Here is a 25,226-nt window from a genome sequence, read left to right as displayed (position 1 = left end):
CAGAGTGGAGAGGCACAGCTGGACATGTGGTGAGGGCTTGATTAAATTCCTGGCTGAATTGAGGAAGTGGATTTTTTTCTTTCTACCTTTTGTTACCTTGTTTGTGTTGAAGTCTGAAAAAAGACTAGGAAACACTTTCAGCTGAAAAGGGGAAAGAGCACATCAGTCCCCCCAAAATATCAAGCGTAGATACCTAAAGGATACAGGGAATAAATAAAACCTAAAGGGGCTTTCTGAGCAATTTAGAGACTTGGTAATAGCAGCTTTCTAACATCCTGGCACTACTCAGATTTTTGTATTCCCCCAGAAAAAGTAGAGGAGGAGGGAGCATTTGTTGAGCTCCTACTCTAAACCAAATATCACATTAGGTGCTTCATGCAAGTTATCCCATTTAATAATCTCCACAAACCTGTGTAGTAAATATCATACATTTTTATACAGGGAAAAACAAAGGCTCAGATCAGCTATGTAACCTACTCAAGGCTGCACAGCTTAAGTAATGTCAGAGCTGACAAGCAAATTCAAGCCTGCCCAACTTTGATGAATTAATGGGGGGGGTTAATTAATTTTTCCTCCCCAATTCCTCTTTAGGGGCTAAACTGGGAAGAGTTTGCCTGTAAATCTCTTTTATAGAAAGAAGGTCTTACCTTTCATAAGAATATTTCCTAAATGGGATTTTTTTCCTCCTATAAATTAAGGGCTAATTTGATCCAATATCCTCAGTTTCTATTTCAAATATATTGCCCAAATCTAACCTATATGTCCTCTGGAAACTCTCAGATCAATTTTCAGTTGACAGATCTAACACCTGGAGTAATGGACTAAAAATAGCTACCTCTGAGCATATTTCTATCTTATATCGTGCTAGTTTAATCAAGTAAAATTACATTTAAGCAACCATTTTAGTTAGAACTTTAATAGCCTGGGCCTAACTGGGTCAGCTCAGTTACTAAGTGTTCTGCTTGCATGTGATGACTGTTCGTGGTGACTGCCCCTTTTTGTATTTTTGCTCTTATGACTCAATGCAATTTAAAATATCCCTGGGCTTTAATACAAATATTCTCAGAAGCCGATTTCCAAAGGAGAGTAATCCCCTTAAAATAGAAGCTTTCAAAATAGCATTAAAGTTCATCAACACCAGGAGGCTTTTTAGCTTGTCCTACATGACACTGCTTTATATAGGGAGTAGCTGAGTAGGATTCCAGGCCAGATCCCCTAAGGGAAACACTACAAAAGGAACAGTAAAATTGTCAATAATATGTTGCTAGCTCTTTCTTATTTTCTTTTTTTTTTTTTTTGAGACAGAGCCTCAAGCTGTCCCCCTGGGCAGAGTGCTGTGCCATCACAGCTCACAGCAACCTCTAACTCCTGGGCTCAAGTGAGTCTCCTGCCTCAGCCTCCCAAGTAGCTGGGACTACAGGCGCCCGCCAAAACACCCGGCTTTTTTTTTTTTTTTTTTTTTTTTTTGGTTGCAGCCATCATTGTTGTTTGGTGGGCCCGGGCTGGATTCGAACCTGCCACTTGAGCCACAGGCACCCAGCCTCTCTTTCTTATTTTCAATGCATTTTGCTACAGCTGACTATTTTTCTTCAGGAGCCCTTTAACATATTTATACCCAATACCGGGTTAGGACTAGTTTTCAGTTTTTAGCAGCAAATATCTATGATTCTGTTTTATTGTGCAACCTGGTAAAAGTCCCATGCTAAGCTTCAGTGTTTTCATCTGTAAATGAGATTCAATTAGACCTCTAAGAGGCTCGGTGCCCATAGCTCAGTGGCTAGGATGCCGGCCACATACACTGGCGCTGGTGGGTTCGAACCTGGCCCAGGCCAGCTAAACAACAACAACAACTACAACAAAAACAAAAAAACAAGTGGGTGCTGTGTCGAGCACCTGTAGTCCCAGCTACTTGGGAAGCTGAGGCAAGAGAATGGCTTAAGCCCTAGAGTTTGAGCTTGCTGTGAGCTGTGATGCCACAGTACTCTACCAAGGGTGACACAGTGAGACTGTCTCAAAAAAAAAAAAAAAATTAGACCTTTAAGAGTCCCTTCTACCTTTAAAGTACTATGACCCCAGCTGCCACCTGGGATGAGGAGACGAGCTAGACAAGAATTTGAAATAAGCATAGATCCCCTGCTGGTAAAAGGAGTTTCTAAATCTGGTCTCCTATCTCCCTCAAGCATGTTTTTTTTTTTTTTTTGAGACAGAGTCTCATTTTGTCACCCTTGGTAGAGTGCTGTGGCATCACAGCTCACAGCGACTTCAAACTTGGGCTCAAGAGATTCTCTTGCCTCAGCCTCCCAAGTAGCTGGGACTATAGATGCCCACTACAATGCCCACTCTTTTTAGAGATGAGGTTTCGCTCTGGCTCAGGCTGGCCTCAAACCTGTGAGCTCAGGCAATCCACCCACCTCGGCCTCCTGGAGTGCTAGGTTACAAGTGTTAGTCACTGCACCCAGCCCCACATGTTGTCATTCATATCTGAGAGTACAACACAAAGCTCATAGACTAAATTCCTAGCTACTTGTCAAAGCTGAGGTGAAGGCTCCGCTACAATGGCTTCCTGGGTTAACTGCACGTAGGTGCTAAAGAAATACTGTGATGGTCATGGTATAATTATTACGACTAGGTAGGGAAGATACTTCACAGGGTTCAGAATACTTGGTTATCCTTCAGTTAAACAGATGGTCTTGGTCAATGATCTTGACCTAGAGCTACTCACTAGGGTTGACAGCATATTAAGCAGGTGACATTACTGAGAAGGGATTCTGAAAATGGTAAATAATGCTTGGGGTGGTGGTTTCATTAGGTACAATAGTACAACCTATTACCTGTTGCACTAGCTTGGGAAAACTTTCAGAGCACATACATAGAATTTTACAAAATATGTTAAAAACAGTGACTCAATTTTTAGTAGACATACCCTTCAACTTGAGAAAGGCCTAATTCCACTGCCAATGCAGTTAATACTTCTTAGAGGTATACTTTCAACCATATAGATTTTAGGATTGAGCCTGAAAAAACCTGTTCTGATATGAAATGAATGCTGATTTTGGAGTCAGATAAAATAGTTCAAATCCTCGCTTTACCACTTACAGAGTGACCCTTGGTAAATTTTAAAACCCCACTGGGCCTTAATTTTATCATCTGTAAAATGGGAATAATACAGTCCACCTATAGGGCTATTGTGAGGATTAGTGAGTGTACATAAAGCATCTAGCACTAAGCATATCATAAGTAGTTTAGGAAATGCTGTTAAAGGTAGTGGCCTTGTCATCACAATCATCATCATCATCAAATAACAAGTGGCAATGATCTATGGCCTCCCCGTTCTCAACTCAGATATTTGTAATATAAACTAAAGCACACATAAAAAATGGGTAGGGCATGGTAATCCTAGCACTTTGGGAGGCTAAGGTGGAAGGATCACTTAAGGCCAGGAGTTTGAGACCACCTTGACAACACAGAAAGATTCCTATCTCTACAAAAATAAAAAACTTAGACTAGGTGTGGTGGCTCACGCCTGTAATCCTAGCACTCTGGAAAGCTGAGCCAAGTGGGAGGATCACTTAAGGCCAGGAGTTTGAGACCACCTTGAACAACATAGAAAGATTCCTATCTCTACAAAAATAAAAAACTTGGCTCGGCGCCTATAGCTCAACCGGCTAAGGCGCCAGCCACGTACACCTAAGGTGGCGGGTTCTAATCCCCAGCCCGGACCCGCCAAACAACAATGATGGCTGCAACCAAAAAATAGCCGGGCGTTGTGGCGGGCGCCTGTGGTCCCAGCTACTTGGGAGGCGGAGGCAGGAGACTCGCTTGAGCCCAGGAGTTGGAGGTTGCTGTGAGCTGTAATGCCACGGCACTCTGCCCAGGGGGACAGCTTGAGGCTCTGTCAAAAAAAAAAATAAAAATAAAAAACTTAGACCAGGTGTGGTGATTCACCCCTGTAATCCTAGCACTCTGGAAAGCTGAGGCGAGTGGATTGCTTGAGCTCAGGAGTTAGAGATCAGCTAGGGCAAGAGCAAGATCCTGTCTCTACCAAAAATAGGAAAAACTAGCTGGGCATTATGGCTAGTGCCTATAGTCCCAACCCAACTACATGGGAGGCTGAGACAAGAAGACTGCATGAGCTATGATGCCAGGGCACTCTACCTAGGGCAAGAGTAAGACTCTGTCCCAACAACAACAACAAAAAAGGCTCGGTGCCCATAGCACAGTGGTTACGATGCCAGCCACATATACCAAGGTTGGCGGGTTCAAACCCAACCCAAGCCAGCTAAACCATGACAACTGCAATACAAATAGCCAGGCATTGTGGCCAGCGCCTGTAGTTCCAACTACGTGAGAGGCTGAGGAAAGAGAATCCCTTAAGCCCAACAGTTTGAGGTTGCTGTAAGCTATGACACCACAGCACTCTACCGAGGGCAACATAGTGAGATTCTGTCTCAAAAAAAAAATAAAAAAAATTAGCCAAGTGTGATGGCTCCTTCCCATAGTCCCAAGCTACTTGGGAAGCTGAGGCAGACAGATCGATTTGGAGCCCAGGAGTTTGAAGTTGCAGTGAGCTATTATGATGCCACTGCTCTCTTAGCCCAGGAGAACAAAGTCAGACCATCTCTCTCAAAAAAAAAAAAAAAAAAGGAAAGAAAGAAAAAAATGCATCTGGAGTAGCCATGCATACATACATTAATTGGCTCTTGGTCACAAAACAGAAGAGCTCCTTGGAGAAGTCCATAGTTAGCCTCCTTTCTTCCCACGCAAAAAGCAAGGCTTACAACAGGGTAGAAATAGAATTAGTAAAGAGACTGCTGCAGACAACTCACTAACAATGTGGAGGAGAGCTGGAAAGAAGAAAAATAAACCATAAAAAAGCAGACAAATGAGCTAAAAAAAGAGGACCATTTACTGGAGAGGCACAAAAGCTTACAGCCTCACTAACCTGAGAAAATCACTCTAAGCTAGAACACTACCATTCTAACCTACTTCCACCAAAAGAGGTTTCAGTGTACTTTGTAAAAAAACATATGCAAGGGAGAACTCTCTAACTGCTCTACACAGGGAATTGCTGGTGTAATAAAAATAGGTGAGTCTAAGAGTTGTGACTTTTCCATTGTCTTTCTTTCATCAAAATCCTATTTTAAGAAAAAACAATTTAAAGCTGATGTGGAAGACAAAACACATTATATTATTTATGTCTTCCACTGCCCCTCCCTCCTGGTTTTGGCTCTTTTAGACCTGTTTTTTCTCTTATGAACCTACATCTGACCTGAAGATGTAACAAGCTCTGAGTTTTAAGCTCTAGAAGAATTAAAAAACTGGAATATATTCATTGAAAATAAAGGAGTCGAAGCAGGTAGTGTTCTTTCTTTTTTTTGAGTAACCAACTATGGAATGCACCAGTCTTCATGTTCAGGAAGAAGTTCAGAGCAGCTGCTGCAACCTTACCTAACACCAATGCAGCACTATGGGACCAGGCATTGAGCTATGTGCATCACATAAATTATTTCACTTAAACATCATAATAATCTTAAAAAGGACTATTATTATTCCTATGTTAGAGATGGTTTTCAAGGTAAGTGCTAGAACTGGAATTTGTACTTTGGAGTTAGGTTTATTAATATGGTGCAAAGGACCAAGTGCTTTATTTTTAGTTTATCTGAGTATTTGTTAGATCTGTCACTGCATTAGACATTGTCTTGTCAGTGTATTAAAGAATATATCTTCACTTGACTAGTTAAAAGAAAAGTATGAACACTGAAATAAAAATGAAGTAGTTTGCACAGTATTTGCTTTTACCTTTTTTTTTTTTTTTTGAGACATTGTCTCACTCTGTTGCTCAGGCTAGAGTGCATTATGGCATGGTCATAGGTCACTGTAACCTTTAACTCTTGGGCTCAAGTGATCCTCCTGTCTCAGTCTCCCAAGTAGTTGGGACTTCAGATGTATGCCATTATACTTAGCTAATTAAAAAATATTTTTTTGTAGAGACAGGTCTTACTCTGTTGCCCAGGTTGACCTCGAACTTCTGACCTCAAGAGGTCCTCTTGCCTCAGCCTCCCAAAGTGCTGGGATTGCCATGGCCAATATTTGCTTTTTCAGTACCTTCTTTCTCTTGCACTCACTTCTTTTTCTTCTCTCTTAAAGTTCTAAGTTAGAATTGAAGAACAGAATAGTGAAAAAAAAAGGCTGGTTAAAATAATGATTTGCATTTTTACCATCTAAAAAGAGCTTGCTCCCATAAACTCTTTTCAGTGCTAACTGAAACATATGAACTATTTATTTCAAGCCTTGAGATTATCTCATAAAAGCAAACCTTTAAAAACATCACTGTTTTTTTTTTGGGTTTTTTTTTTTGAGATAGAGTCTCAAGCTGTCACCCTGGGTAGAGTGCCGTGGCGTCACAGCTCACAGCAACCTCCAACTCTTGGGCTTAAGCGATGCTCTTGCCTCAGCCTCCCAACTAGCTGGACTATAGGTGCCCACCACAATATCTGGCTATTTTTGGTTGTAGTTGTCATTGTTGTTTGGTGGGCCTGGGCTGGATTCAAACCCACCAACTCCAGTGTATGTGGCTGGCACCCTAGCTGCTTGAGCTACAGGTGCCGAGCCCATTGGCACCAAGCCCATCACTCTTATTTTTAAGTGGTGAAAGGGACCATAAGAGAGTGTCTGTTTAACTCCTGATATTATGTAAGTACTGAGAACTTCCTTGAGACAGGACCAGAAACAAGGTCCTTTAAGGCCTAACTTATCTGTGGCTCCCATAAGACTAGTCTTCAAGTTGTATCATGAGGTGGTCTATCTCTGGCTGACATTAGATCAATGAATCTAAATGAGTACTCCATGGGGCATATTATTTCTCTCTGCATGTGAAGGAAACAAGTGGAAAGGACACACATTTACAGAACAGTTAAGAGTCATTTGATTATATGTAGTATAATAGGAAACATACAAAAAGAGACCAGCTTCTACCTTTAGCATAGATCATGACTCAAAGCATTAGCACTTTGAGAATTCTCTTACTACTGTAGAACCATTTTGTGTTTAAGTTCACTCCTATTTAAACATTTGCCAATTCCTAAGAAAGGTAACAGACATTCTTATCTAGATTTATTTCTAATAATCTTTCTATATCAATTGCCCACATAAGTGTTTAAGGCCAGGTATCTATAGGGTTCATTATATTCTCGCTGGGCTCTATCTTTGATTTCTACAGAGTTCTGGGAATTATATATCTTTTGAATTCCATGTAGTACAGTTATAGGCTGTAATGCTAATGTGGTTTTGTGATTATACATCAAACAGATGAAATGACTTAGAAGTCTTGGACTTTTTTCTCCTTAAGATTCTCGTGGCACATTATAGCTTCATTTTTAAGTTCTACACTGGAAAGAAGACTGGAGAGTTACAGTAATGCTTCATCCCAACTAAAATGCTTCATCAGTGCATGATCTTGGAACTACTTAACCATGATGTGCCTTTATTTTGCTCTCTATGAAACAGAAAGAAACTCATATAGGTGTCATATGACATATCTAAAGAGCTCTGGACACTGTGGAGAAAGGCAAAGACTTTTTAAAGCCACTTCCCCACATCCAAAAGGAGGGAACCCTAAACAAATAATCTGGGATTTTAATTCCACATAACTTACCTATATCGCTCCTCCTGTAACGTCTGCATTATTAAGGAATAGTCCCTCTGGTAATGTTCCTTGAGGGTCTCAAAGGATTCCTCTAGTCTGGCCTGGGTTTCTCGGATCTCCTGGATCTCATGTAGTAGTGCATCAAATCCTGAGCTCTGCATGTCCAGGGTGTTTGTTCTGGAGCTGGATGCTCCTACAGCAATGCCTCCAGTGGTGCTGTTGGCTCCCACTGAGCCTGAAGTAGCACTAGAACAATCCTCCTCACTACCATATTTTGGGCTCGACTGAAAGTTTGAAATCACCCCCAAAGCCTTGCCCCCATCATCTGCTTGCCCTTCCTCTAAAGAGTCCTTTAGGTTAGGGATGTTGTCTGCACTGCCAAATTTGTTCCGAATCAGCGAGGCAATCTCTCTAGGCTTTGAGACCACGGCCCCTGCTGCTGAATGAGTGGCCTGGGAGAAGCTGGAAAATCCACCTTTGACACTATCCACCACACCTTCGCTGAAGCCAGTCACTTTTGCTCCCACATCCTTTAGACCCTGGTGCATGTCCCTGAAGACATCCTTTGGCTGCCGGGGGATCCCATTCTGCTCCACCTCTCGGAGCTTTCTGTGGTAGTGCTCAAGCTTCTTTTGCAGTTGCAGGATGGTCTGGGCAGATTTCTGGTTCTTCTTCTCAAAGACCTGCTTGATACGGGCGGCCTGCTGCTTGTCTGCACTGTTGGCAAGCTTCAAGTACTCAGCAACGTTATCGTCCCGTGCTGTTTGTGCAATCTTGATCTGTTCTGTAAGCTTCAGGATCTTCTGCTGCAGGTGAGCAATGGCAGCCTTTGTGCGCTGGGGGTCTGGTGTACCATCCACAGTGTCTGTGTGGATGCTGCCATCAGTACTGGAGGCCACTGCACTGGAAGTCTGGGCAAGGCTGCTCACTTCCAACCGCTCGATCTAGAATAAAAGCAAGAGGTAGATATTAGAAAAAGCCCAAGAGAACTACCTCTTTGGAATCAGTGTACTAAAAATGTACCTACCCTTAACTCTCAACACAGCTGACTTGCAATTCCTCCTGTCCTATATAAGCTTGGTCTCCCTCTTGGATACCGTCCTCATACAAATATACTATACTTTAACAAAACAGATATGTAGCATATAAAAAAAGATTTATACATATTTAAACTGGGGTATCCTTCTTTTCTTGTGAATTTATCATTGTATTTCTTTAAATAACAAAGCTCCCTAGTGGGTTTAAAGCATTAATTTTTTTTTTCTTGTGTTGCCCTTGGCACAGTGCCATAGTGTCACAGATCATAGCAACCTCAAACTCTTGGGCTTAAAGGATACTCTTGCCTCAGACTCCTAAGTATCTGGGACTATAGGCATCGACCACAACACCCAGTTATTTTTAGAGAGGAGGTCCCTCTCTGGCTTGGGCTGCCTTGGCCTCCCAGACTGCTAGGATTACCGGTGTGAGTCATTGTGCCTGGCCACTTCTGGGGCCCAGTGTGGTGGTTCACATCTATAATCCTAGCACTCAAGGAGGCTGAGGCAAGAAAGGAGGATCAGGATGGCACCTGTGGCTCAAAGGAGTAGGGCGCCGGCCCCATATGCCGGAGGTGGCGGGTTCAAACCCAGCCCCGGCCAAAAACTGCAAAACAAACAAACAAAACAAAACAAAAACAAGTAAGGAGGATCATTTCAGGTTAGGAGTTCAAGACCAGCCTGAGCAGAAGTGAGACACTTGTCTCTACTAAAAATAGAAAATATTTCCAGTTGCTGCAGTGAGTCCCTGTAGTCCCAGCTAATCAGAAGGATGAAGCAGGAGGATCATTTGAGCCCAGGAGTTTGAGGTTACAGTGATGACACTACTATACTCTGGCCAGGGTGACAGAACAAGACTCTATTTCCCAAAACAGATAAGCGTATACACACATGCACTCCTAACCCCCAAACCCAAAGCACTTTGGTATTTATATATCACTATAATTCTGATACAAATGTTAGCAAGAATAGGTTTGTTACTAATTAAATATGAAAATCCAATTTTTATCATGTCTCCTTATCCATGTCAAGGGTGATGGGATCATTCTCCAGATTCTAAGAAGGACATTTAATTGATAGCTGGAGACAGGTGGAGGTAGGTAGGAAGGTACTGATTAAAAGTGGCAAGGGTGAATGTTACCAAATCACAGGTAACTGTGACAACCTTGAGCAAGATAATGCAAATACCCAGGGATAGGGACAGTAAGAGCTAAGTAATTACACAAATCAAGGACCACGGCCAGGTCTTCTGAAGCTCCAATTTTGTGAGTTTTATCCAGTAAAGGTTTTTGTTAGGCAAAAGACTCCAAAGTACATACACTATTATTCCTTCACCTGGGTGAGAACCATGCAAAGGAATTAAAGAAAAAGACAAGCTGCTTAGACTTGAACACTTAAAAGTTCACACTTCAAAGCAATTAGCCAAAGCTGGAGAGAAATAAGCTTTCCCAAATTCAGGAGAAAAAAAAATCCTTCAAGAGGCTACCCCTAGGTGTTGCCTTTGGAAGTGAATTATAGAGTAGGGCCCAAGGAAAAAGGTTTTAGACACTGCTCTCTGTGATCAGTAACATAAATGAATAATAAAATAACCATCTTAGGGTAATAAAAATTCCTGGTATGGTTTCAAATTACAAATTTATGGCAAAGCGTAGTGGATCATGGCTGTAATCCTAGCACTCTAGGAGGCCAAGGCAGGTGGATGGCCTGAGCTCAGGAATTCAAGACCAGCCTGAGCAAAGTGAGACCCCATCTCTGCTAAAAATAGATAAACTATTCACGTGTTGTGGTGGGCACCTAGTAGTTCCAGCTACTCAGGAGGCTGAGGCAAGAAAATCACTGGAGCCTAGGAATGATGCCAGGGCACTCTAACCAAGGTGACAGAGCAAGACGATGCTTCAAAGAACAAAACAAAACAAAAAAACAAACTCAAATTACAAATTTACCATCCTGGAGACTAAGAACATACTTTTTCTTATTTCCCACCCTTAATTTGTATTTAGGGGCAATTTGCTAGTAAGAATTATATACAGATTATCTCCCCTCATATTTTCATGGTAATATACCAAATCTGAAATAGTCATGAAATGCCAATAATTAATTTGCCATCCTCTATCTTTTTTTGATCTCAAGTGTATTGCCTGTTTGTTATCTGAACTAGAATTATGCTGATCTCTAAGTCAGAAAATACAATTAGTTCATTACTGGATTCAATATCCAAAAGAACCGCTACAGTTGACCACCCAAAGTACTATAATAAACTAGTCAACATACAGAGGTACACATAAGAAATTAGGCTTATGGTACTGATACATACATGTGGTACATGTCCAGTTTATAAAAATTAGGCCAACTTAAGGAGGCTGTTAATGTAGCAAGATGGTCAACTATGGAAGTTCTATTGCATTACCACTGATGTGAATAAAAACAATATTCTTTTCTTTCTAGACAAATGAGAAATATTGTGCATTTAAATAAAATTGAAAGATAATTTAATACTGAAATTACTGACATGCTTCACTAGTCAATAAAAAAGAATATCCATAAAAATAAAATTACATTAAAAAAAGAATATCCAGAATAGTTAGAGACCAGCACAATAATTGCTTTGTGTCACTTTTTAATTTTCCTTCTGCCCAATTCATTTTATAGGCTCAAGTTAACAGGCAGAGGAATAGCCAGAAGCAGCAGAAGACAAGAGGAGCCAAAACTCCAGATAACCAAATTGCCAAGAGTTGTGACAACAGCTGCTAGAAATCCACTTTCTTTAGTGTCCAAAGTCTTCTAGTTTGTACAAGGTTCTCACTGATTTGCTTTCTGAATGGGATTTCAGACCCCGTAACTACAATATATTATATGACCTGATCTACTGTTTATGTTTAATAATTAAGCATAAAATCTTATGTTTAAAGCATAAAGAAAAGCAAATATGATGAAGACCCCCTAGACAAAAAGCTCCAAGTGTATTGATTTATAACTAAATCAAGTATACATACTTGAAGTATACATATGAAAATCAAGGTCAACCTGAGATGATCAGAATTGATCATACTGGTGAAAAAAACCCCCACAATAAACCCTTTAACAAGTATCACATAACGATGTTTCAGTCAATGATGGACTGCATATATGACAATGGTCCTGAAAGATCATAATACTGTTATTTTAACTGTACTGTTTCTATGTTTAGAAACACAAATACCTACATTGTGTTACAACTGCCTACAGTACTCAATTCAGTAGTGTGCTGTTTAGGTCTGTAGCCTAGGAACAACAGGGTATATATACCACAGAGCCCTGGTTTGTGTAAATGCACTCTACGTGGTCACACAAGGACAAAATCGCCAAATAACATATTTCTCCGAACATATTCCTAGCACTAAGCATCACATGGTTGTAATTATTTGTAAATGACCATATTTGAGATGTGATTTTTAATACTTGATCTTAGTTAAAAGGTCAAGAAAGGGGCACACTAGGTGTGATGGCTCATGCCTGTAATCCCAGCACTTAGGAGGCCGAGGTGGGTGGATTGCCTGAGCTCACAGGTTTGAGACCAGCCTGAGCCAGGGTGAGACCTTATCTCTAAAAATAGCCAGGCATTGTAGCGGGCCCCTGTAGTCCCAGCTACTTGGGAGGCTGAGGCAAGAGAATCACTTAAGCACAGGAGTTTGAGATTGCTGCAAGCTATGATGCCACAGCAATCTACCAAGGGCGACATGATTTTTTTTTCTCCCTGCATGGGAACTGAAGAAATACCAGACCTATTTCTGTCCCACCTTGGCTGTTCTGAGCCATAGTATGTCCTCTTGTGTGTGGTTCCCACTCACGAGAATCATTATCATTGCATGAGTACAGCTAACAGAACCCCAGGTCTTTAGTCTCTAAAAAAAAACTAACCAGCACAGCTTTGTCAGGCAAGTAGTTTAACACCTGAAACCCTGAATCACTATGAATCACTAGATTACTTAGTAACTCCTTCCAATTCTGGCAGGCACTATTCTTAAAAAGGAAGGAGAAACTGGGAAATGAGGGGAGGGAAGAGGAAAAGAGGATAATTGACAGGCAAGGGAGGAAAAAGAGGAAAGGAAGAAGAGTGGGTGGGAACAAGAGAGGAGCGGAGGAGGAAAGAAAAAGATACACTGAACTACAGACTAATTGGGGAGGGGAGGTGAACATGCTTGGTATTGTTCTGAACCATGAATACAGTCCTTAAAAGGGACGTCCATCTCTAGGCAAAAACACTTAGCGATGAGTTATGAACATACCAACTGAAAAGCAGTTCTTTTTTCAGTAGCCTTTGCTGGTATATTAGGCTGTCTATGTATAACATAAAACTAGATACTAACACATCCAGATAGACAATTAAATTCCAAATGTAAAAGGTAAAATTTCAAAACATTTCAAAGGCAGCATTGGAAAACAGGGAAGGATATTCTTAATCATACACAAAAAGGCACAAATCCAAAAAATAAGATTACTAAAACTGACTCCATTTAGTGTAGCAGTGAAGCATGGATTTAGGCATAAATGGCTTGGGTTCAAATCAGGCTTTGCTACTAAGCCCTATGACCCTGGGTAAGTTACTTAAACTCTGTTGATTTTGTCAACTGTAAAATGGAAACATGCTAATGCTTGCTTTATGGAAGACTACTGTGAGGATGAAATTGTAACTAGTAGGAAGGGAGGGTATCTAGGGATTATAGGAATTCAACCACCTTGAGCATTCAATCTGTTCTGCAACCTTTTGTTTAGAGGACTTTGGCTTCCCAGCTGGCTAAAACTAGCCCCTGCCAGACCCCAGCAGTTTATAGATAAACTCAAGTGAACTTTCCTCATTACCATGCTGAAGTCTACCTACACCCCAGAAAGACCTGTAACTTCATTACCATAACATGGGCCTGTGTTCTAGTACAAGAACTAACCGTACACGTGCAATGAGAATCCCTTCCCTACGAGTGAGACACACTTTTTCCTTTCTCTACAGCCCCATAAAGTCCCCATCTTACTTTTCCTTGGGAAAAATATTCTCAGGGCTTTCCTTACTTGCTCTAAGTAATTAATCCTATTGATTAAGACCTGTGCTCTCCCAGAAAGTCACTTTTTACTCACCACGTGAACAAACCCCAATCTTTTGGGTAACAAAAATGAGTTAAGTGCTTGACAAAAGAAAGCTGTCAGTACTGGCTATTACTTTTGTGCCATGTACAAAATGTGGTTCTTTTAAAAAAATTAAATACTAAAAGATTCCACAACATATTACCTTCCAGTTTCACATTTGAGGTACAAAGGATAACACAGAGTTTGAGTCAAAGGAATAACCTAATTCCACATTACAGGAGAAGTAATATGGTCACCTTTCTAGCCTTCCCATCCTAACCACAACCCTATAAAAAGTACATTGTTATTCTTAATTTACAAATATCACCAGTCACCCACCACATGGCAGGATGAGCACCACTGCAGCAATGCCACTTCCTCAAGACAGAGAGTTTCTTCTGCCATGTCCTGAGGGGCTTTCACAATCTCCTGTGAGAAGCTATAATGTCAGTCCTGCCCACTCATGGCTGAAGTCAGAATTAATTTGTGTAAAAAAGGACAAAAATTGGTCGGTCACTTAAACATATTTTGATTACTTATTATAAGCAAGACAATGTGCTAAAAAGTTAGAAATACAGTTAGAAGCCACAATTGTAATCTAACTGCTGCTGTAACACACTATATACTACTATGTCTCTTACAATTACGAATTCATTTGCCAGACTTAATTATCAATTAACTGAGCTAACTTAACTGATCAGAAAACCCAAGAGAAAATTTAAACAGTGACACTACAAAACACTGATTAATCAGGGGTAGAGTGGAGCCATTTAGTGCAGAGTATTGATTTAGCTTTTAACTGATTACAGTTTTTCATTTGCATATATCTATTTTCTGTTTTGTTTTGTTTGAGACAGTGTCTTACTTTGTCACCCTTGGTAGAGAGCCGTGGCTTCATAGCTCACAGCAACCTCAAACTCTTGGGCTCAAGTAATTGTCTTGCCCCAGTCTCCTGAGCAGCTTGGACTAGAGCATCTGCCACAATGCCTGGCTATTTTTAGAGATGAGGTCTCTGGCTCAGGTTGGTTTTGAACCTGTGAACTCAGGCAATCCACCTGCCTCGCCCTCTCAAGTGCTAGGATTACAGGCTGAGCCTCTGCTCCTGGCCCGATTATTTGCAAATATATTAAAGTAGACGAAAGTGTCAAAACACAATTGCACATAGCTCTGAGAATAACAACATGTAAAGGCAATATGGTAGAAAGAGCCCTTGTAAGAGTAAAAAGACCCAAGTTCAAACCTGCCTTTACCTCCCTACTAGCTATGTGTCTTTGGGCTGCTGTACTTGTTCTCTTTGAGCCTAAGTTTTCTCATCTACAATGGGGTTACTGTCAATGAAAACCCTATCTTGTTTACTGTGATAAAATCATCTTTATAAAGTATTTCATAGAGTATTGGCTCTCTTTCAATAAATCTTATATTCTGTACACTAAATAATCCACTTCTAAGAAAATGAAAGCATTTTAAGGGAAAAGAAGGGAGTGGAGAAATCCTTATAATTAACTGGAAAAACAGATGCTTGATTATTTTGTTTTAAATTGGTTCTTTTCCAAGGCCAATTTCATAGAATAGATTGTGCAGTAGCTTGTGTAAACGACTTGTGGGGTACTGAGCCTGCATGTGATGAAAATCAGATGGAGTAAGTCAAGTAAGGCCAACATGACATAGCTGGTCTGGTTGGTTTAGAACCTAAATGACCTTTATCTCATGTCTCCCATTCTTATTGTTTTGTAAATTTAGCTCTCACCCTAAAGATGCCTATTCTGAGTAGTTTAGGAGGTTTATGTAGGAGATTAACGTTTGTTTTCTTTGGAGACAGAGTCTCATTATATCACTCTTGGTAGAGTGACATAGCGTCACAGCTCACAGCAACCTCAAATTCTTGGGCTTAAGCAATTCTCTTGCCTCAGCCTCCCAAGTAGCTGAGACTACAGGTACCTGCCACAACGCCTGGCTAATTTATTTTTGGTTATAGTTGTCCTTGATTGGCAGACCCAGGCTAGATTCAAACCCACCAGCTCTAGTGTATGTGGCTGCCACCCTAGCTGCTGAGCTATAGGCGCGGAGCCTAGGAGGTTAACTTTTAAATTGGAATGCTGTTTTGGGTCATGGGTTATGCTGATTATTAAGATTAACATGGTTTTTACTTTGAACTTAAGTACAAAACTGTAATTTTGGAAATGGAAGAACAGATAGTCTTAGAGAGGCTGCTGAATTGCTGGTCTTATGACCAAGTTTGATGGACCTATCCCTGTCTCTACATATAGACTGACATTAACAGGTGACAGACTCTCTTCAAATGGTTAACAGTACCTGCAGATCAAGTTCTGCTGTTTTTCTAAAATATATATATATATTTATATATATATAATTATTATAATCATTTTTGGGATGGGGTGTCTTGTTCTTTTGCCCAGATTATATACTACTTTGTCTGTATAGTGGCATGATCATAGCGCGCTGTACCCTTAAATTCCTGGATTCAACTGATCCTCCTGCCTCAGCCTCCTGAGTAGTTGACTATAGGCACATGCCATAACACCTTGGCTAATTTTTCTATTTTTAGTAAAGAAGGGGTCTTGCTCCTGCTTAGGCTGGTCTCAAACTCTTGAGCTCAAGGGATCTTCCAACCTTGTGGTTTAATTCAAAAAGGAGACAAGGAGTAGGACTGAATATCTGATTTTTGAAAGACTGCCTCCAACATTCAATTTACAAATTGTAATCCCTAGAAATTCATAATCTTGGACCTAAGAACTACACAGGAATCTATCATCTAATTAACAACATACATAAAGATGCTCTGGTTGGCCTTACAAGCTTTTCTTTTTCTGCCAATCATGCTGCACTGAGGGAGAAACACAGCGGAGAAAGTGCTGCATTAGGAGTCAGATGGCTCTGGTGTGAATTTTATTATCATCTCCCTGAGGTTTGCTGTTGCCAACAACTCCCTCAGACCTCATCCCTACCAAAAAGCAAACAAACAAACTCTCATAGTCTAGTAACACTTGTGCAGAAAGCATATCTTAATCCTGAGAATTGTTTTCATTTATCTCCATGGTTTTGTTGTAGAACTATCTACAGTGCAAGTACAACTCTGTTCAGCAGCTCTCTCACGTGTTAATGCTGACGCCTAAGCTGGCTATTTTGCTGCTTGCTAGTTTCCTACATCAGTGGCCCTGCAATGTGGAATGGGGAGGTGTTCTCAAAGAGAGAACAGTTAACAGAAAATAAAAGCCAATGAAGTTCAACCTGCCCACAGGCAGCAAACCTTTTTCTCTCAACATTCTATATTTCTGTTTTGAATTAAAATCAAGATTCAGCTTATAATCCAAAAAAGAGGCCTAAAAAGTTGTCATAAATATTTTCTCTCACTTGATAAATAAATACTAAAAGTTCCAAGAATTGCTTTTTGACGGTTTTACACAGAACCTGATGACGTGGAACAGCCTTAGGTTGTATGGAGGTGTGCCTGGATCACTGCAGAGGGGAAGAGTATAGCCCAGTGCGCGGGTTCCCGAAACCTGCTTGCATCTGCTTTCATCTATTTACATTGGTTTTTTTTTTTTTTTTTTTTTAAAGACAGAGCCTCAAGTTGTTCCCCTGGGTAGAGTGCCGTAGCATCACAGCTCACAGCAACCTCCAACTCCTGGGCTCAAGGGAGTCTCCTGCCTCAGCCTCCCAAGTAGCTGGGACCACGGGTGCCTGTCACAACACCTGGATTTTTTTTTTTTTTTTTGGTTGCAGCCATCATTGTTGTTTGGCGGGCCCAGGCTGGATTCGAACCCGCCACCTCAGGTGTATGTGGCTGGTGCCTTAGCCACCTGAGCCACAGGCGCCAAGCCTACATTGATATTCTAGAGAAATTTTGCTTAGAAAAATAAAAAACAAAGATGTTTTATTAATTTTAAAAGTTTAAAAATCATTGATACACAATACTTACGACAATAATCCTGGTCACTTCTGAATTTGACACTACAGTTTGTCAAACTTTCCTTTTCTATTAAGAACCACGTAAAGCCCCTTTTTCTTTTCTACCACCAATACTTTTGACATCCATCTTCCATAAAGAACAAAGTTTAAAATGATTTCATAAGTGCTACAGCATGAGTACAATAACAATGAATAGAAGACATGCTCCTTGAGATGTGAATTCCGGTCACGTTTGCTTATTAGTTTTGTTAAGTAGCAGCATACCATGTGCCTCAGCAGCAGGTCAAAACGACGATACCATAGATCACTTGGGAATAGTGGAAACCTCACATTTAAATCCATGTATGTCAAGGGTCATAGCTGTAACTTGGTTCTTCTGACACGGCATGCTGGTTTTTTTTTTTTTTTTTTCTTTGAGACAGAGCCTCAAACTGTCCCCCTGGGTAGAATGCCGTGGTATCACAGCTCACAGCACCCTCCAACTCCTGGGCTTAAGCGATTCTCTTGCCTCAGCCTTCCAAGTAGCTGGGACTATGGGCGTCTGCCACAACGCCCGGCTATGTTTTGCTTGTAGTTGTCCTTGTTTGGCAGGCCTGGGCTGGATTTGAACCCTCTAGCTCTGGTGTATGTGGCTGGGGCCTCAGTCGCTTGAGCTATAGGCACCAAGCCACGGCAGGCTGTTTTACACCTTTAGGCTTTGCCTACACAGGTTCCTAGGCTGGGACAGGGCATGATCTCCTTTTCTTTTCTGGCTACCTCCCATTTAGCCTTCAAGACTGAGTTCAGTTTTAACTTCATCCAGGAAATCTTTCCTGACATCCTCCCACTCCTAGCTGAGTTTAATGGTCCTCAGCACCAGGACCATTTATATTCCCGTTTATCTACACATACATTTCTATCACATTATATTGAAATGATAATTTGGGCATCTATCCTCTACTGACTTAAGTTCCTGAGGGCAGGGATCATGTCACATTCATCTTTGTACCACAAGGACCTGGCGCAATGTCCTGTACAAAGACATAGTAAATGTCTGTTTATAATAAATGCTCACCAGCATCTCCTGAATATAGTCTAGAATGGCATTTGAGCCTGTTACTGTACACGAAACAAACTCCAGAATATGTATAAGAAAAATAGTTTCCAACAGATGATACTCTTCCCCTTCAAGGCTGCTAAGGAACAACTACGACTAAAGACTGGGTTGAATATCACCTTACATTATTAACATCCTATCTGGCCCACCCTAACACATCTGCAAAATATGGATTAGAGGATCTAGGGCTGCTGCTCCAAACTGTTTTGTCAGGAGGACTAATTTCCTCATTTATGTGAAACAGACCTGGAAGATTCGCACTGCTATGTGTACTTCAGGACCTGATATTTGGACTTACTGAATCCGTAAGAGCTTGGTCAGATGATTTATTCTCATTTTAACAAAATCTTAAAGGATGTTGCTTATATACAGAGCCGTTATATTGGAGGTATAAAAAATAATACCCCCCCAAAGGAGCCTACAATCTTCGTAGTGATGATATAAGCTGACAAGGATGTACTGCTTTATTATAGGTGCTTTTTTAATAAACGTAGACTCTTTGAGCTAGGAAGGAACCTAAGAGATCATCCAGTTAAGAAAACTGATCTTACAGATGAGTAATAGATTTTAAGAAAAAGATTTCTCCCTAACAATTAAAAAAAGTGACATATGACATATATTGAAGATAAGGAGAGAGACACTGTGCAACTTTACTGGGGTGTTTCAAATATTAATAAATATTAGTTAATAATTAGAATTGTCCAAGCAGAGGCTTCATGCCTGCATGTTAAGAATGTCACAGGAGGACATAATGATGGACAGCTATTAACAGATGATCCTGTTTCCTTAAAACTCTAAAATTTCAATGTTAAATAAGAATAGTGACTCAGGTGGTGATATTCAAGAATCATTTCCACAAGACTTTTGAATGAAATATATGATTAGTTTGAAGCACACAGATCCGTTAATATGAGCTAATGTTAAAGACTATTTTCCATTTAATGAGCATGTGCTTACCAGGAAAAGATGATGATACAGAAACATGCTTTCATTGCTCAGAATTTAAAAATAAGGTATAAAGTTCACGTGCAGATAAGCTAATACAACTCTAAAACTGACACCAATGAAGTTCTCTTTGTAAGCTAACTATGCTACAAATACTTTTTTGACACAAGTTTCATCAAAACAAAAGATTTCTCAGCTTTAGTTTAATTCTATTTATTTCAAGCATTTTTTTTTCTTTGAGATAGATCTTACTTTGTTGCCCTCGGTAGAGTGCTGTAGCATCACAGCTCACAGCAACCTCAAACTCTTGGGCTCAAGCAATCCTTTTGCCTCAGCCTTCCAAGTAGCTGGAACTACAAGTGTCTACCATGATGCCCAGCTAATTTTTCTATTTTTAGTAGAGATGGGGTCTTGTTCTTGCTCAGGCTGGTCTTGAATTTCTGAGCTCAGGGAATCTACCTGCCTTGGCCTCCCAGAGTGTTAGGATTATAGGCATGAGCCACTGTGCACAGGCTATTTCAAGCAATTTTGATAAAACACAATTCTGAAAAACTTAATGGGGGTTCTGATCCCATAATAATCTGACTTTCCTTGCACTGGTCATCATGATTTGTTTTGTTTTGTTAAGACAGAGTCTCACTATGTTGCCCTCAGTAGAGTGCTGTGGTATCACAGCTCACAGCAACCTCAAACTCTTAGGCTTAAGTGATTTTCTTACCTCAGCCTCCGGAGTAGCTGGGACTTACAGGCACCCGCCATGATGCCCAGATATTTTTTTGTTGTAGTTGTCATTATTGTTTAGCAGGCCTGGGCCAGGTTCGAACCTGGCAGCCCTGGAGCATGTGGCCAGAGCCCTAACCACGGAGTACAAGCACCAAGCTGGTCATCATGATTTGTTAGGTAGCTTGTGAGGAGTAGAGGCTCTGAGGAGGAGCTGTCCATACTATATACCTCAAAATTAGGCCCCTAACTCTCATTTTGGGGCCTAATTACTCTTGCTCCCTTTTTTTTTTTTTTTTTGAGACTTACTTTGTTGTCCTCAGTGGAGTGCCATAGCATCATAGCTCATAGCAACTTCAAATTCTTGGGCTCAAGTGATGCTCTTGCTTCAGTCTCTCGAGTAGCTGGGACTATAGGAGCCTGCCATAACACTTGGCTATTTTTAGAGATGGGGACTCGCTCTTGCTCAGGCTGGTCTTGAACCTGTGAGCTAAGGCAATCCACCTGCCTCGGCCTCCCAGATATTCTTCTTGTTCTTAAAAATTATTTATTTGCTGATAACTTTTAATGTATGCCTCCAGTCCATTATTCCCTTCCTACTACACTCACATAGCCAACTACTTACTTGGTATCTCTACGTGGATATTTAATATCTATTCCAAATTCATGTTCCTGATATCCCCCAAACATACTCGCCTAGTCTTTCTCATCTCAGCTAATGACTACTTCATTGATCCACCTGTTGAGATCTAAAGCCTTGGAATCACCTCGACTCCTTTTACTCTCATGTACCCTACTATCCAGTTAACAACATTAGTAATTACAGCTACTAGTATGTATAGTATACTACTATACTATATGGCAATTACTGTTCTAAATCCTTTGTGTGTTTAGTAAATTGGTTAATTCTTACAATAGCGCAACAAGATGGATATTATTATTTATCCTCATTTTATAGCTACAAGCCCAAAGCATTCACAATTATAAGAGGGACTTTACCTAACAAATGCCATCAGTATAACCTAATTCTTAGTACCCTCAATGAATCCCAAACAATTAAAAAAAAACAAAACCGTGAAGCATAGAGAATTTAAGTTATCCAAGATCACAAAGTAAGTAAGTGGCAGTCCAATGTCTAAACCCAGGGACTCTGACTACGGAGTCTATGCTGTTCCCCACTATGTATACTACGTTGCTCCATCAAATATTTTGAAATCTATTTGCTAAAGAAATGCAGAATCACTGAATTTCCACTGCTGCTCCCCTGGTCCAAGCCACTATTAGCTTTCACCTGGATTATTACAACAGTCTATTACTACAATATCTTTATAATCAATTCTCTGCAGAGCAGCCAGAGTAGTCCTTTTGAAAATACGGAAGTCAGATCACAATACTCTTTTACATTTACAACTTTCCAATGGTTCTCTATTTCAGAGTAAAAGCCAAATTTCACAGAATGGCCTAAATGAACACGATCTCCACCATATCCCATACCTTCCTGATCTCATCTCCCACACATTCACCCCCTTATTCCACTGCTGTTCTTGAACCTGCCAGACAAGTACCCATCACAGGGCTTTTCACTCAGTACTCCTTCTTCCTGGAATGCTCTTCCCTCAGATACCTGCATGGCTTGCTCCACTATCTCTTTCAAGTCTTTGCTTCAATGTCACCTTAACAGTTAGGATTTCTTTGTCCTATTTAAAAATCACAACCCCCATACTTCCATTATGGATTCCCTATTTCCTGTCCTGACTTTCTCCTTCATTTTTCACAAATAACTTTTTACCTTTTGATATATTACATATTTTTATATTTGTAACCAAAAACTAGAATGTAAAGTACATGTAGGGTAAGAATTTTTGTGTTTTGTCCACTTTTCTTTCTCTAACAACTAAAACTGTACATGGCACTTAACAGCTTCACAAATATTTGTTGAAAGAATAAAAATATTTCTCATTCACTTATTTATTCAGAGTATGCTGTGCATGTGGATATTTTCTACTTTTTCATTATAATCTGAAATATTTCTGTACTACCAAGTAATTTTAACAAGGTTATTTACGATTTCTTATCTGTGTTAAAAAAGGATATTATTAAACTCAGATACTGACTTTTAAAGCTTCCTTAAGCACCTTATCTTCATACATTAGAAATATTTTTCTCTGTCAGACGCAGTGGCTCACACCTATAATCCTAGTACTCAGGGAGGCCGAGGTGGGTGAATTGCCAGAGCTCAGGAGTTCGAGACCAGTCTGAACAAGAGAGAGACCCTGTTTCTACTAAAAACGGGAGGGAGGTGGACTAGCTAGCTACTCTGGAGGCTGAGGCAAGAGGATTGCTTAAACCCAGGAGTTTGAGGCTGCTGTGAGCTATGATGGTGCCATGGCACTCTTACTCACCAGGGCAACAGAGTAAGACCCAGTCTCAAAAAAATTTAAAAAATAAAGTATTTTTCTCAAAAATTAGACATTTCATAATTTTTAGAAAAGCTTACAGTTAGTTTATACTTTTGTATGAATTACAGTCCTCTAGTTTTATTTAAAATATGGGTCAAATGCCTAAAATTACTCTTTTCTACATGAACTATTTGAATATTTCTGGAATTATCTCACCATGCTAACTGTCCAAGTAGACATCTTCTGCATAAAAATGCAGGATGATCTAGAGAAAACTGGGAGTGGACAGATGGGAATGCATATTATGGTCTATGAATGCAGGTTGTAAAAAAGATTGAGGCTTTTACTATTTAATTCATTTTGCAATTATCCTTTATTTTCTTTATGTAAAGTACTGCATAAAAGTGGAATGCCTGCTCTAAAGGAACAAATGCATTCAAAAGATGGGAAAGGGGACAGAAAAGACTTGGAGCAGGTGGCAAATGAAATGAGCCTTGAAGGAAAAAGGTTTTGATAGAAAGAGAAGAGGTAAGGGAAGTCATTTCAGAGGCTGCAAAAGTATGGCATAGGAGAGGGCTGTCTTGGGAAAACAGGTGCCAAATGAGCTGCCAATGAGCTGTACAGTTTGTTTGTTAGGGAAAATTATTTACTGCTCTGGACTTTATTTCAAGGATAATGCTGAAGATTTCCCAATGATAACAATAAGAGTGTTATAATCAACAGCTTCCTTGCAACTAGGAATGGTGAGACTGAAGAGAGAAGATGCCAGGCATCTCTCACTGGTAGGATCTGCCCAGAAACATCCCTTTGGGAACACAGGGGGTCAGCAAAAGACTTCTGGACCCTATGAGGAGTGTGAAGCCATCCAGACCAGGGCATTTTTTTGCTGGAAGGATTTATTGTTTCTTTGATCTCAGTGCTTGAAATTGGTCTTTTTAGGAGCTCTGTTTCTTCCTGGCTAAGTCTAGAGAGATGGTGTGATTCCAAATATTGATCCATTTCCTTCACATTGTCAAATTTCTGGACATAGAGTTTCTGCTAGTCTTCAGAGATGATCTCTTGTATCTCTGGCATCAGTTGTAATTTTCCCTTTATCATTTCTGATTGAGGTTACTAGAGATTTTACTTTTTTATTTCTAGTTAATATGGCCAAAGGTTTATCTATTTCATTTTTTTTAAAAAACCAACTCCTTGTTTCATTAATTTTCTGAATGATTCTTTTGTTTTCAGTCTCATTAATCTCTGATTTAATTTTAGATATTTCTTTTCTTCTGCTGGGTTTAGACTTAGATTGTTCTTTTTCCTTTCCATAAGATGGCTTGTGAGTTTGTTGCTGTGCTCTCTTTCTGTCTTTTGAATGTAGGCATCTAAAGCAATAAATTTTCTTCTCAGAACTGCTTTTGCAGTATCCCACAGGTTTTGGTAGCTTGTGTCTTTATTGTTGTTATGCTCAAGGAAGTTAATGATTTCCTCTTTTCCTGCACTCAGCTATCATTCAGCAGAAGGTTGTTTAATTTCCATGTCTTTGTGTGGGGTTGAACGTTTTTTTGTTGGAGTTGAGTTCCACCTTATTGCCTTGTGGTCTGAGAAGATACAAGGTAAAATTTCAATTGTTTTGATTCTGTTGAGGTTTGTTTTGTATCCTAGGATATGATCAATTTTGGAGAATGTTCCATGGGGCAATGAGAAGAATGTGTACTTTTTATTTGGGATGGAGTGTTCTATATGGGTCTACCAAGCACAGTTGTTCTAGAGTCTCATTTAGGTCTTTTTTATCTTTGTTTAATTTCTGTTTAGAGGATCTGTCCAGCTCTGTAGGAGGAGTATTAAAGTCCCCTGTTATTGTGGTGTTATAGGATATCATATTGCTCAAACTAAGTAAGGTCTGTTTCAAGAATCTGGGAGCATGTAAGTTGGGTGTATATCAATATTTAGAATTGTAACGTCGTCTTATTGTATTTTTCCCTTGATTAATATAAAGTGACCATCTTTGTCTTTTTTGAATTTAGTTGCTTTAAATCCACATGTATCTGAAAAAAATATTGCAACCCCTCTTTTCTTCTGAATTTACTGTTTGCCTGAAAAATTATCTTCCAACCCTTAACCTGGAGTTTTAATTTGTCATTTGGAGCTAGGTGTGTTTCCTGCAGACAGCAAATGGATGGCTTGTGTTTTTTAATCCCATCAGCCAATCTGTGCCTCTTCAGTGGGGAGTTTAAGCCCTTAACATTTATTGAGATAGGACCCACACCTTTCACCATTAACTAAATTAGACTCTCACTGGATTAAAGACTTAAACTTAAGACATGAAACCATAAAAATACTAGAAGAAAGTGTAGGGAAAACACTTGAAGAAATTG

The 25,226-nt window shown here is 40.0% G+C and overlaps 1 protein-coding gene across 1 annotated transcript in view; it reads right to left on the bottom strand.

Moving 5' to 3' along the window:
* Nucleotides 1-25,226, bottom strand: part of TMCC1 (transmembrane and coiled-coil domain family 1) — a 254,125-nt gene that overhangs the window by 17,172 nt on the left and 211,727 nt on the right. The window contains exon 5 of the mRNA XM_003796224.3: nt 7,655-8,589. Within this exon, the coding sequence (XP_003796272.1) occupies nt 7,655-8,589 (935 nt within the window). The remainder of the gene's footprint in view (nt 1-7,654; nt 8,590-25,226) is intronic.

This window comes from Otolemur garnettii, unplaced genomic scaffold, assembly GCF_000181295.1.
Source record: "Otolemur garnettii isolate 467f Iridium unplaced genomic scaffold, OtoGar3 scaffold00101, whole genome shotgun sequence".
In the NCBI taxonomy this organism is placed as follows: domain Eukaryota; kingdom Metazoa; phylum Chordata; class Mammalia; order Primates; family Galagidae; genus Otolemur; species Otolemur garnettii.
This window is presented reverse-complemented; position numbering and strand designations above follow the sequence as displayed.